Genomic DNA, 14,619 nt, shown 5'->3' with positions numbered 1-14,619 from the left:
TACCTAAAGGAAATATGGCTTTGAAATTCCTCATCCTTGGGAGATGGGAAAGGATCCCAGAACATCTGGGTACTTAAGAAGTCCACCACTTTTACAGAAGTAGCACGCAAAAAGAGAATCCTTAAGACAACGTATTTCTAGAGATATCCTAACTAGTTAACTCATGCATGTGCCTAGAAGTTCAACTTTTAATTTACTAAGTAATGAAGTCATAATATCTTTGCGTCGCATAAGGCTGCAACAGTCAAGGTAGCAGTCTTCATTCTTTCCCTGCAAAAGAGTTCTTTATTCATGATAATTACTTCTGCTACAAAGAATGATCAGCATGATTTTAATTTTCAGTCCTTCCCACAAGAGGCTTGTAAAGTACTCTCAAAAAAAAAAAAACCCAACAACCCACATCTGTTTCAGTACAAATCCGTTCACTTCTACATTCCTTCTGGCAAAATATATGCCCATAAACTTGTTACCATGTCAAGTATACTCCTTACTGCTTTGAGGCCAGGGAATTTCAATCTCTTTTCAACACTGTGGCAGCAAAAGCATATGTCTCACTGCATTCCTACTGCTCAAGAACACAATCATCTTAGATACATCCTAGAGCTCTTAGTTTCAGTCTGAGATCTGTTTTATCCTGCTATCCGTAACTAGCTTTGTTTACCCCTTCTACTCCTCCTTCTCATGTTTCCTCCAAGTTATTACTTTGCCTTTAGCTATGGATCTAAGGGAACACATTGTAGAGTTCTGTTTGCCCCCAACTGCAGACTTCTCAAGGTTTGACATCAAGAAAGGACTCTGGATTTGACCAGCACTCTCAGAAGAAGAAACCGCCTTTCTCTTCCTAGGAGAGGCAAAAGCTGTACTTGTAGTTGTCATCTGCAAACTTCTTGTCTTTCCAACATGCAGCCTTCTTTGCACATATTGCCCCTGTGCAGACGACCCTGCCCTGATCAAATGTGATCCTCTTTTTCACATGACCTTTTTCACATGACCTTTCTTCTTTTGACTTTTTACAACATTAACCAAAAAAGCAGTGGAACTAATAATTGTATTAGCATTGCTAATACAATGACTAGTTCCACTCTGTACCAAAGTATCCTCCGTACCAAAGTACTGTATTAATCAAACTCATCAAAAGTGTAAAATACACCTGTCCTGTGTGCTTTCTAGGTCTAAGATACCGAAACACATACATGTGTGTACAAATGTTCCCTCTTTGTAAAAGGATGTATACTAGCATCATTACTAACCCCCTTTTCTTTAGACCAGTGTTCCCCAACCTTTTTTGGACCGTGGACCAGTTGAGTGGTACGGACTCCATGTGTGGACTGGTTGGGGGGCGGGGGTACCCCCGTGCTCCCGGGTGGGTGTATCATGTTCGCAGGTCGAGTTTGTGCACTCATGCGTGACACGCCCACCTCTTAGGCAAGCGGGGGGAGGCAGGCTCACAAGGGAGAGCTGGAAAGCTAGCAGCACGGAAGGATCCCGTGGCTGGAGACAGAGTCCGGTGGGGAGGCCATTTGAATTTCCCGGGCTCCTGCCTCCTGACGCGGGGTCCCTTTGTGCTGCTGCCTTTCCAGTTGGCTCTGGGAGGCTGCACCACTGTTTGCGCAGACGCACAAGCACGCACACAGGTGCAAACAACCTTTGTGGGGGTGAGTGCGTGCGGGGGTGGGTGGAAGGTCTTGGCGGCCATCTTGGCAGCCCAGTCGGGCTTAAGCCGGCAATGGACCGCAGACCAGGGGTTGATGACCTCTGCTTTAGACAGTTGGGTCTACCCCAACCCCAGAGGAATATACATTAGATGATGAAAAATCATGAAGCTGGCTCTGAAATTAGAGAGATTCTTCATTCCCTATAGCCAAAATCTGTTTTTCTCTTCATGCAACAGCCCAGTATTAGAAGCCTTGGCAGTTGACTGTAGCTTACTGATGAGCTCCAGGAGTGCACGCCGGCTGTGCAACCAGACATGCATCTGACATTGTTTCAATCACTCAACTATCCATTACAATGTTCATGAGAAAAATGTGCATGGAGAAAAAAAGAGGATACTTGATGATATGTTAAAAGGAGATTTTTCAAGAATTGTATTTCTCTAAAATATCCTTACTCCTTACCCATTAATCACACTTCACAGCAGTACTCCAGGAGTCCAACTACAGTTCCATTATTGTATTATTTCAAAGTATAATAGAATAGCTTGTTATCATTGGTAATATTTCTATAATTCAAATAAATTTGCTCAGAATATTTAAAGTGGAAGTGTTGCCACAGTTTGCCCTAGTAGTTGCATTAATAGTAAAACTTGACAACATTTCAATATAGAATATTTACTATTGTGCTCTTTGTCTTTGCCAAATTTTACAGTGGAGTTACACACCACTACTGAGTAGGAAAAGATACCATGACACTGAATTCCAATAATTTTTACAGTTTACTCTGGTTATAAAATACTTGTGAAAACTAATGGCAAACACTGGTTTTCTAGGACAATGTTCCTTCGTATATCATGCATAAATACAAACAGTGACAACACTGCTTAACAAGCAAAAAGTCAAGCTAAATCAGGATGGAAGTGATGGATTTCAGAAAAACAGCCAGACACTAAAGCATTTCAGCCTTTTTAGAATGACCACCATCTGACACTTTAAATTCCTCCTCCCTGACACAAAGAGAAACTAAAGTGCCATGGTGGAATAGCTAATACTACTATATAAGTAGCAGCAGCACCAGCTTTTAGTACAGTTGCTCCAAAGGTGTATAAAATGTCTTAGAACAGACACTTGTGATACAGAACACAAAGATGCAACATACTGAATGCACACATTTGAAGGCAAAACTTCTAAAATAATACTTCAACAAAAATGGTTGGTTTGGGCCGTCAGGAATATTTAAACAAATTCTGAAGAGAGAAGACCTTCTGATACTATATTATAGTATGTCCTTCTTGCTATAGAATTCAGACCAGTGCAGGAAACAATCAAGCAACCAGGTTATAGAATGAAGATAGTAGATTACACATGCAACATTCCCTATAGTAATTGTGTTCTGCATTCAAAAGGAACAATACATGTTTGTTTTCTAGCTCTTCTTTTCCAGTATCACTTGATGTTCACTGAAAAAAAGTGAACATTTCAGCCATTTAGTGATTTTCACATTTATTCTACATTATTTATGTAGAATACTGCATTTTTAGTAAACTGATTGTAACTCATAGGGTGCTATACATAAGATGCATTTTTAATATAGAGATATAGATATATTGCTGGAAGAGGGATTAGTTGAATGCACTGTGACTGGCTCCTTATTCAAATTATAATATGTTTTATTGCACCTACCGTTTTCCCGAAAATAAGACCTAACCTGAAAATAAGCCCTAGTATGATTTTTCAGGATGCTCGTAATAAAAGCCCTACCCCCAAAATAAGCCCTAGTTAAGTGAAAGCCCACCCTCCACCACTGTACAGCAACCAGAAGATGACATGACTGTATTTGAATAAATGTAGATTGTTGTACATAAAAAACAAGTCCCCTGAAAATAAGCCCTACTGCATTTTCTGGAGCAAAAATTAATATATATTTTTTCAGGAAAACACAGTAGAAGTGAATCCACCAGACAATGGAATAAGCTGCTCTAGAACTCAATATTTGTACAAGAGCCACCAACATTCTGTACTTTCCGGAAGACCAGAAACACTTTTTCCTTTTTTTCAAAATTTACAAAAACCATGCATTTCCACACTATTAAAAATAACATGTCCAAGCATATTTTAGAGTAACCATTTGACATTCAAAGAGAATTTAAGTTAGTTGAGTACTCGTGAGAAAGCATGATTGCCATTAAACGCTTATTTACTAAACTCCAATTTTTCAGTCTGCTACTGGATGAAAACATTTACAAAGTAGCATTTGTTTTTACAACGAAGGAACATTTGTTTATAAAGGGAAAACAGATTATGTTGTAAATGACTACAAGTGTAAACATCTACAAAGTTCTGCTGTACAAGAAAGCCTTACTTCCTTATCAGAATTCTGATAAAATCAAACAGGAAAAGAGGCATTTCAAAAAGAAACAAAGTACAGTTGAGCAAAGATGCTGAGTCATGAAGCAGATACTGATCTTGAAAATATGCTTTGACTTGAATTCTTATTTAAAACTACACACAGAGTTCTTAGCAGTGTCATTTAAAATCAAACTAATTCTTTATGAGTCTTCTACTTTTATTCCAGAATGTCTACTGGGCAGGATGGGTGTGAGATGTTTTAAGCTATAGCAGAGTTTTTGGAGGTCAGTAAGGGAATGTTTCTTATTACTGAAGCCATTATGGGGCTTTTCCCCTCAGAATTTGACTAAAACATTAACAGCTCCAGACTGTCCCTTAAACAGATACTATGTATGTTTAAGCAATACCATAATAATTACATGCTGTCAAGTAAATTCTGACTTATGTCAACTGGCTATGCTTTTAAGGCTTTTCTAGACTCTAGAGCAAGTAGGACTCTCGTGTCTATGGGGGATCAGTTCCACAATTTGCCATGGATGCCTGAATCCGTGGATACAAGGAAACCTCATATGCAACATACAAGGGGGCAGGACAAAGGACACAAGGCTGCACCCTTTATAGTGCTGCAGTACTCTATGGGGGGTCTTACTGTACTCGGAAATGGTTTACCATTCCTTTCTTCTGGAGGTGTTGTGGGAATGTGTAGCTTGACCAACAAAACACAATTGTAGGATTTTCTCCTCCAAGGATTTTCTCCTACAGAGGGGAAACTGAACGTCTGATTCCAGACTCTGCACACAGGTGCTCCATCCCACTAGGCTATCCAACCAACTAAGCAATACAAACATGTTTAGTACAGAAAATAAATTAAATTTATCTGTAATATTAGTCTGTTAACTGTACAGAGAGAGGGGGAGGGAGGGAAAGAAGGAGAGGGGGAGGTAACCTTCTGATAGTATTTTTGGGTCACAAGTTAAGATTGTCAGAGAAATAAGTTGTGTGCCACTTAAAAGGAGGAAAAAACTAAGAAAATGCTGGCTCTTAGGAATGTGAAGCAGTTATCTATCCTTGTCATTTAAGAAGATGTGAGAAAGCAGTAGAGTGCTCACAGTAAGCCAAACTACAGGCATTTACTAATGATTTTTTTTAAAAGCAGTGTTTGTTGGAATTAATGAAGGACTTATTAGTTACTTTAGAACAAGTAGTAAATGCTTCCAATCACATCGCTGCAGATAAGCAGGAGGTGGTGAATAAACAGGGGCAGAACCCACTCATTCATGTCTTAGATTAGTTCACAGATATGATAGCACCTCAATGCTGTTTCCTTCCCAGAGCCTGAGAGAGTAAAGTGTGCACAGCAGTCGCTATAATGTCCATACTTGGATGCCTACAGAGAACACTTAGAAACTTTAAACTATTTGGAATGGTGCACCAGAGTACAAAGCAGGAAGTAGTTCAACCCTAGGCACAATTTCAGGTTACGGTTATGACCTACAAAGACCTACACAACTTGCAATGAGGTTATCTGAAAGATCATATTCTTCCATAAAGATTCTGCCAAAGTATTACTATTTCTTTGGATGCTGTTCTCCAGCTCCAGGTCCCCTTTGACAAAGGAGGACTAGTGGGCCTTCTTGCAATTATTCTCAGCTGGCAGACGAAGGTTTTTTTTTGTTTTGTTTTTTACAGTATTTGGTTGAGCAACGGACTGTATGCCAGTTTCTAAATATGCTGTAACTGGCTTTCACTGATGACCATTTATGTTTTGGCAACTCTGTTTTATGTTTTTATATTTTGCATTATTTAATTTGATTTTATTGTGTTTGTATTTATTGCTGATTACTACCTTCAAAATCATTTGGTGGAAAAACAACTTACATATTTAGCAATTAAATTAACACTCTGGGAGAAATGTAAAACTGCAACCTTGTCATGCACATGTCATTTACTGCTGTGCTTACTAGGGAATGCTTTCCCTAAGGGACAAACTATACAAGATGTCAACACTATTGTTCTACAGATATATTCCATCAAAACTCCCATGCCTTCCTAATCAACCTGCAAATGAAATTAAGAATTCTTCCCAATGACCAAATACCAATCAAAAGTAAGTGAATTCACAACTTGTAGAATTATGGAAACCTCATTGGAAGGATAGGTGAACCTCCTTTACCTTGTAAATCAGCTCTGCTTCTCAGTGCAAAGCTGCTGTCTCATATACTTTGGGCCTATGTATTGAAAAAAATATATAAAGTACAAGTACTGAAAATGCTCAAAGCTATTTTTGTAAGTCTCAGAAAAATAATGCAGTATGGGCCCTTTTAACAGCTGGGAACAAAAGTGGAGAACCTGAATTGCTCAAGGCTATCCAGAAGCATACTTTTTGAAATCAAGGTCTCCTAACTCAATACCACCAAACTCATGAAGGAGGCAGTTTTTAAAACCTGGTAGATTATTTCATTTCAATTGTAAGTTCAGTTTGTATTAGTACTTTCTCAGATGTTCTTTGTGAGGTAAGAAAATCAATTTATTCCATTCCCTGCCTTGTATAATAGTTAATGGGATTTTTTCTTTTAAAAAAAACCCAGGTTTATTTACAAAACCTAGTAGAACAGCAGTACTAATATTATAATAATGAGAATAAAGAAATGTATTTTCATCATATCTTTTGTATTTGTTTAAAGTATCAATTGAACTAACAACAGAGAACAGGTTTATTATCTATTTTAACAAGTTTATACGCCTACCTTTAGCTTTAGGAAATCTGAGATAACTAAATTCCAAAGTAAAAGCCATCACATGTAAAAAAAGCCCTCTCCATAAATTGTAAATACAAACCAAGAGCACACAACCAATTATTCAATACCCTTAAACCCAGATGATTTCCAAAAAGCATGATAAAATCAGATATGAAACCCAATGATTATCGAACTAAGATTATTTTTAAAATAAAGAATCATTTAGTTCAAAGACTCTCTTACTAAGACTATGAGATTAAGATAAAGATTTATGCATTTCTGGGTTTCTCCCTCTAATAATAATTCTTACCCTTACAGCTTCACCGAAAATTTTGAAACTGACATGTACCATAGAATATCAGATCAAGAGAAATACATAATTAGTACATTATTTTTGTATGTCTTATTCGAGGCACTATTTAGCAGTCTTATTCATAACTGAATACCGGTATATAACGTGGTGTGGCTAGCTTAACACATCAAGATAAAACAAAGTCAGGCTTCTGTCAAGTGTGAAATTTTTTTGGAACTTCTTGCTTCCTGGTAAAAGATTCCAAATAGTTCCTGTTTTCCTGGGCGAAGTTAAGATGAAGCTCGGCTTTATAAGACAAATTAGGAAACTAAAAAGTTTCCAACTAAAAAATCTCTAATGTCAAGGACAATGGAGTGATATCTGTCTGCTGTTCAACTACTACATGCCACATGACGGTACAAATTACCCAGCCTCTTGTCAAAGTTTAATCAATCTTTCATATACTATTATTGAATTAGGCTCTGAGAATACTATGTAGTAAGTGTAACAGGGTAAGAAATGTCATAATTTCCATTTCTATTGTACATTCTTTTTCACTCTCATGTTTTTATTCTTTTGCACATTTTTCTGTTAAACCACCACAGAAATGTGCCTCCTATATGGCTTGAATTCAAGATCATTCTATTCAACACTAAAATCTGTAACTCTTCTGGCACATCAAAGCTCCTTTGAGTTTTGAATTCTTTCCTGGATCTGTGAGTTCCTTAGATCCCCTCCATGTTCAGCATCCCTTCCCTAAACTGACGAAATCTTACAACTGCTGTCTCTTCTACTTCCTACTTTCTGTGACCTTCTCCGATTCCTCTTCTGAAACAATACGGAAAGATCAGCAATACCTTTCTCTTCACTGTAATCTTCTGTTTGCTCCAAACCTTAATGGCAATTGCTCCTTTCCCCTCCTTTTAAAGCCACATCATGTATGTGCACCACATGCGGTGTGACCACTGCCTTCAATTTTCAATGTTTACTTCTGGAAAGTCTCAGTTTCTAGCAAAAGCTCTGTCTTAGATCCATGTTGAACAGCCTATACCTCTCCAGTGGCCTAAGCCCTCAATCAGCCCACAAATACTTTACAAAAGTCCCAATCACGCATGCTTGAATCTTTATTTTTAAAACTGGTATATGAGTTTTAAAGGTATATGAAATATATAAGGTTTCATCAGTGCCACACACCCTCAGTGAGTTTCCATAACTGAGCAGGGATTTGAACCCAGGTCTCCAGAGTCCTAGTCCAAAGAACTATACACTATATCACACCAGCTCTTTCTATGATTATGTTCCACGAAGTCATATCTAATTTATGGTGGCCCTATAAATAACCTCCCAACTTTTAAAAAACAACCCTGTTCAGTTCTTATAAATTTAAACCCATGGTTTCCCTAATTGGATTGATTCATCCTTTTTTTCATCTTTCTCTTTTTCTGCCACCTTCAGACTTTCCCAACATTATCTTTTCCAGTGATTCATGTTTTCTCATTATTTGTCCAAAGTACATAATCTCATTTTGGTCATCTTTGCATCTAGAGAAAGTTCATTTAGGATCCATGTGTTTATCTGGTGGTCCATGCTATCCAGAAAGATCTTCTTCACTGTTTAGTTTTCTCATCTGTGCACACCTACTAGGAATAGAACAGCATGAACAATCTTGGCTTTATTTTCTAGTGAAACATTCTTATACTGTACTTGATGATCTGTATTTCATTCATACCTGCCCTTCCAAGTCAAATTGACTTGATGTCTAGTCAGTCAGTCAAAGCCTTTATTGGCATACATAAAAATATACAAGATAAAAAACAAACTATTAAATATTAATTACTGTAGCTGGATCTACAAATTTGTTATGTCTAATTCTGTGGCTTCTCACTATCTGGTTCAAAATGGCTGCCAATTGTTTCTCAGCCTTTTGACTAAGATCAAGTGTAGGGTGGATTGATGACTAAAACAAGGACATACAAAATCTTTAACAATTTCATTTTCTTCATTGTCAACATCAAAGCTATGCAGTTCTTCCGTAGTCAAGATTTTCATTTCTTCATGTTCAACTACAGTTCTGCTTCTGTGCTTACCTCTTTTACTTTCATCACGAGTCATTTCAAGTAGCTACTATTTCCTGGCAGTAATATGGCTTTTTGATACATGTTAAATTTTAAACATTTATTTAAACTGTATTCTGAAAATAATTTTTCTTCCCCTTCTTTGTAAGGAAGAGTAATTAAGCATAGAGGCATACAGGAAAAAGTAAAGCTTAATCTCTCTATATAGCAGAGATGGAAAACTAGTATCTCTCCAGTATGCAATTCTGCTTTACTGAACTGCTTATTAAGAGTTACTGAAGAATCACTACATTGATTCTACCATGTCTTGCATATGATACACCATATTTAAAAACGGCTAATTTATAATCCACATTACTTTGAATTTTTACACATCTTATAATCAGATTTTCTGGGCTAAGTCTGTTGCTATGTTTGACTATCCCAACTTCCTGACTGGATTATTTAAACCTGGAAAAATGCAAATGTTTTCTTTCATGGGAAACCTATTGTTACCACAGAAATGGGTTTCCTTTCAAATGTGATCATATGATTTCACGTTTATATTTTACTTTCCTCAGGAATTCACACACCCCTCATTTGTATCCTGTTATTCATTTAGCATTTCCCTTCACTCCAGCAAAATGTTAACAAGTGTCTACAAATCAAATCCACAAAATTGAATATTGAACACAATATTCAATTTCACACTTAGTAAATATTTTACAATTCAACAATGCAGTACATGTTTTTTCACTAGAGCCTACACACTGCAAAGACCTGGTTTCCTCCTTCCTCTCACTCATTCTCCTGTTTATTCTCTTATACAACATTATGATTAGCCATAAGGAGAAGGAAAATAAGCAAAGGAGGAGAATACATGCCAGCCTAGTGCATACCTTCCTAACCTCTCTGGTTGCCTAGGGGGTAAGGAAGCTGTCACTGAAGTACAGGCTACAGAAGCAACACATGCTGAAAATGGATGGAGTCACATCTGCATGGGGTGAGGAGGTGCTGAGAAGGCAACATGTTACACAGTCCTGGCTTTGTTCAGATGCCCAAAGCAAGGAGGTCAGCTCACAGACATTCCTAGACCAGTAGATTTTTCCTCGCCTACAACAGGCACTGCAGACTTTGCAGGTATGCAAAGTGCATGTTGAGACTTTAAAGTACAGCATGCCACAAATGAAAAGAAGTGGCATCTGAATACATCATTGTACTGAAACCCTTTTGGAGATTTCTTTTCTTATTCTTCCAAACCACGACTCCCTCACATTCTACTAGTTACTTCAAATTCTGGTGACATTTCAGAGTTAAATTCTTCAAGTTGTAAAGAAAACAGCTACAATGTTTTAAAGGTTGCCCCTCCAGTTGTAAAGCTGTACATTGTTTCAGTTGCAAAAGAAGACTGGAGCACTTTCCTCCCACTCCTCATAACTACATTATAAGTTACATTACTTCAGATTCATGTTTCTAAAGAAGAACCAACAGCTAGAGTTTGAAGACCCATGGGTCTTGCTGTGTGCCTTCTTTCTCACTGGTGAAGACAAGCTATAATTATAAGGAACTGCAACTCACAAAGACCAACTAAAATAATGCAACTGTTCTACAGTACGTGACATGGATTCATTTGATTGTGTTTGCTCCAAGGCAATGCTGATAAGCATCAATGGTTATTTTTCCAACTTACATCTCAATCAAGAAATCCCAAGGTAGCTAAAGATTTATCATGTTTTTCAAATGAGTTTGCAGAATTCTGCACTTAAGGGACATATATACATTGACAATGCTACATTTTAGAATATTATAGCATACACAGCAAATCGGTATCCTATATTTATTGTCTAAAATTGTAACAGGTGCACAACTTTTAAAAACCCACACCCAATCATGACTTTCATCACCATTTGCAGATCCTGGCATGTTCATGTAATAACTGAATTAATAGATCTTATTTTTTAAAAGCCAATGTTAACAGTAAAATGCCTGAACATACATTAAATAAAATGTTCATTTAACTGAGTTAACTAGACATTTTACTTCAGTGCACAAAAAGCAGATTTACACATTTTTCCTTTTTAAATATATATTTTCTTCCATTTTTTAAATAGAAACATAAAATTTTGGAATTTTTGAAACACTGGAGTTCACTTATCAATTCTCAATACGTTCAGTCAGTTTGAAACATACTAACACTATGCTACAATCCTTCACCTGGAAGTAAGCCCTGCTGAAATCAGTGGGACTTCAGTGAGTGGGCATGCACAGACCTGCGTGATTAATTACGTAGGATTTGAGGCCTTGCAATGTATTTTTAAGTTATGAAGGCCTGAACAGTGTTCAAAATGTGAAAGCAAAGTAACAACGCAAAGAACTGGACGATATGATGAACACAACACTCCAGTATGCTATTGGAAGACAAGCAAAAGCATATTGTTTTTGCTTTCTCACAGAGCAACTCTAAGAGATCAGTTTTAAAGGAAAATAAAAGCATCCATTTGAGCTGCGCCATTCCATTGGTCTATGCACTTTAACTACAAACTACACTGGCCATCTGGTATACTTTAAGATAGTACAGGCTGTGGCATACAGCTCTGCTCTCACCTGTCCGTCACAGCTGGGGAGGGGAACCTCAGCCAATGAAAGGACAGAGGGTGATGCAGAAGGTGGAGGAGCTGGATTATATAAGGTGCGTGTGAGGTGAGAGAGAGAGAGTTTTGGAGAGTTTGAAAAGATGAGAGAAGTTGATTGAGAGAGTGAGATAGATTTGAGAGAGATAGTCAGTGAGGGAAAAGTCAGTGTGATCTAGTAATTGAGAAACTTGCTTAACAACTTGATTTATTACCTGTGATTCACCCTTTTTATTTTGTACAAATCAATAAACACTTTATTTGTTTGAAAGAAAAACTTGTCCTTTGTGAGTACTAAGGATAGGTTGGTGGCAGCAAGTGAAGAATAGTAGTGAGCACTCTTGGAGGCCTGTATTGGTAGAGGCCTGAGAGTGGCCCGCTACAACGCGTACCTTGGTTTACATAATTTTTGGTTTACGAGCTGAAATCTATAAGAAATAATGCCTCAGTTTATGTTTTTCTAAAGGGCTTTTTCGCTGTACAAAAAGGATGTATCGCACCTAGAGGTTTCTAGCGCCATTGCTACGGCAATCCGCATTCCGGTTTATGTAATTTCCACATTACGTCACGTCCTGAATGATTAATTTCGTAAACCAAAGTACTACTGTACAGTGGTGCCCCACATGACAACGATAATCCGTTCCATAGAAATCGCTGTTTAGTGAAAACATCGTCTTGTGAACACCATTTCCCCATTGGAATGCATTGAAACCCATTTAATGCGTTCCAATGGGGGAAAATCGTCGTCGTTTTGCGAAGATTGCCCATAGGAAGCCATTTTGCGAAGTGCCAATCAGCTGTTAAAATGGCTGCCCTGTGAAGCATCGGTCCTGAAAACACCCGTTTTGCGAAGCGCCAATCAGTGGCAAAATCGTCGTCTTGCGACAATCGGTTTGCGAAGCAGGGACCCAAACATTGTCCAGCGAAAATCGCCCATTGGAATCACTGTTTTGCGAATTGCTATAGCAATAGAAAATCTCATTGTCATATGGATTCTTCCTTTTTGTGAGGTCATCATCTAGCGAGGTACCACTGTATATTCTAGAGTTTAATTCACATGCTTGTATGTACACGAAACAAGGCATCCAAACTCAAGCAAAATCCTATGAACTGATTCTATGAACTGATGTGCTCCTTTCACTCAGTTAAACACAAACATACATTTGTTTTTGACTCTAGCTTTTAAAATGTCTGGAGAAAAAAGTGATCTATTTCTTTTCCAGACACTGTAAGAATATCTTCAACAAAAACCTCTAATAATTTAAGACATTTTTACACATTTACATGTTTGTGTTACATGTTGAAAACCAACTGGGTACTACTCCACAAAGTAGTCCATCTGTCAACTAAAGTCAATCTGCTTTGTTTACCACATTTGGTAGTTCTGCTTTCTGTAAATAATCACATATAAAACAAAGCCTTTATCCAATCTTTGAAAGTAGCCCAAATCCTGTTGGTTAGCATAGTAAATGAAACAACAGTAGCCCAGTGAATCAATGGAGAATTGGTGGATCAACTCTACATAGCACAGTAAGTTGCAGTTAAATTAGGCCCATTTTAATCAATGGAATTTATGCAGAAGCTGACTTATCAAATCCCTACCGATTCAGTGGGCCTATTCTAGTGTGATTTACTATGTTAAGCAACTGGATTTTGGCCTAGGTTTCTCAGTAAATGTTCAGCATCTGCACACAACTCCTGTTCTAAGTATTTACTCTTAGCTGCTTGTTTTCAGAAATAAGTATTTTATCCCTCACATCATGTAAAACATTCATATGAGAGGGCAAAAAAGACTTGAGGACTGTTCCAGACAAAATTCTGAAAACTCATTACCAGTTACATTGTAAAATAATCCATGTAATTTTCCAAAATAATGGAACAGATTTTTATGCTTTCAATTATATCTCAAATTACAGTTTATTAACCATCTTTTAAAAGCAGAAGGCAAATATTAATAGAACGTTCTCTTTATAATGAATCTAGCAAATAAACTCATGTTTCTTACCATCAAAGAAACTTTTGGCTCTCAGGTAGCTAACACTGAGCCTAAGTACAGACAGCTTATCCAGCTTGGCAATAACATCCTGGGGGAATGGCAGAAGACCAGCCAAACGATCCAGCTCTGCATTTAGCCTGTCTCGATGCCTCTTCGATGGATTTGACTTCGCTCCTTCAGGTGGGGAAGGTTTCACTCTGCCATAATAATAGAACATCGTGTTAGGTCCAATTTTAAGATATGTGAACATCTGAATATATACATATTCATTATTAAATTTTATGAACTTTGAAGCCTCTAATGAAACATTTCAATGTTTAAGTGTGGAAAGCATACATTAAAGTGCAGCTTCAGGCCAATTCACAAAGATGGCACATAACCTATAATTAATCAACACAACAATGAAATAGTCAAGAATTAAGAGGTAATCACATGCTAAAAGCAAAGGGAAATAAAAATATACAGTGGTGCCTCGCATTATGATGTTAATTCGTTCCAGTGAAATTGCTGTAGAATGAAAACATTATAAAGCGAAATTAAAAAGCCCATAGAAATGCATTAAAACCTGATTAATGCGTTCCTATGGGCTTGAAACTCACTGTCCAGTGAAGATCCTCCATAGCGCAGTCATTTTCACTGCCCATGCAGCGAGGAATCCATCCCAGAAAAGAGCGGGGAGCCATTTTTTTAAACCCGGAGGCCATTTTGAAACCGCCGATCAGCTGGCCGAAAATCGTCGTTTTGCGAGAATCGATTCCCGAAGCAGGGAACCGATCATCGCAAAGCGAAATTCCCCCATAGGAAACATCGTTTTGCGATCGCTTTTGCAGTCGCAAAAACTTCATCGTAATGCAATTTCGTCATTAAACGGGGCGCTCGTCTTGCGAGGCACCACTGTATTAATA

General features: G+C 37.6%; 1 protein-coding gene across 2 annotated transcripts in view; it reads right to left on the bottom strand.

Moving 5' to 3' along the window:
* Positions 1–14,619, bottom strand: part of AHR (aryl hydrocarbon receptor) — a 66,201-nt gene that overhangs the window by 41,376 nt on the left and 10,206 nt on the right. For both annotated transcript variants that reach the window (XM_020781440.3, XM_073003270.2), the window contains exon 2: positions 13,724–13,911. In XM_020781440.3, the coding sequence (XP_020637099.3) occupies positions 13,724–13,911 (188 nt within the window). The remainder of the gene's footprint in view (positions 1–13,723; positions 13,912–14,619) is intronic.

This window comes from Pogona vitticeps, chromosome 6 (genome assembly GCF_051106095.1).
Source record: "Pogona vitticeps strain Pit_001003342236 chromosome 6, PviZW2.1, whole genome shotgun sequence".
Lineage (NCBI taxonomy): Eukaryota > Metazoa > Chordata > Lepidosauria > Squamata > Agamidae > Pogona > Pogona vitticeps.
Note: the sequence above shows the minus strand (reverse complement) of the source record. Positions and strands in the feature narration are given on the sequence as shown.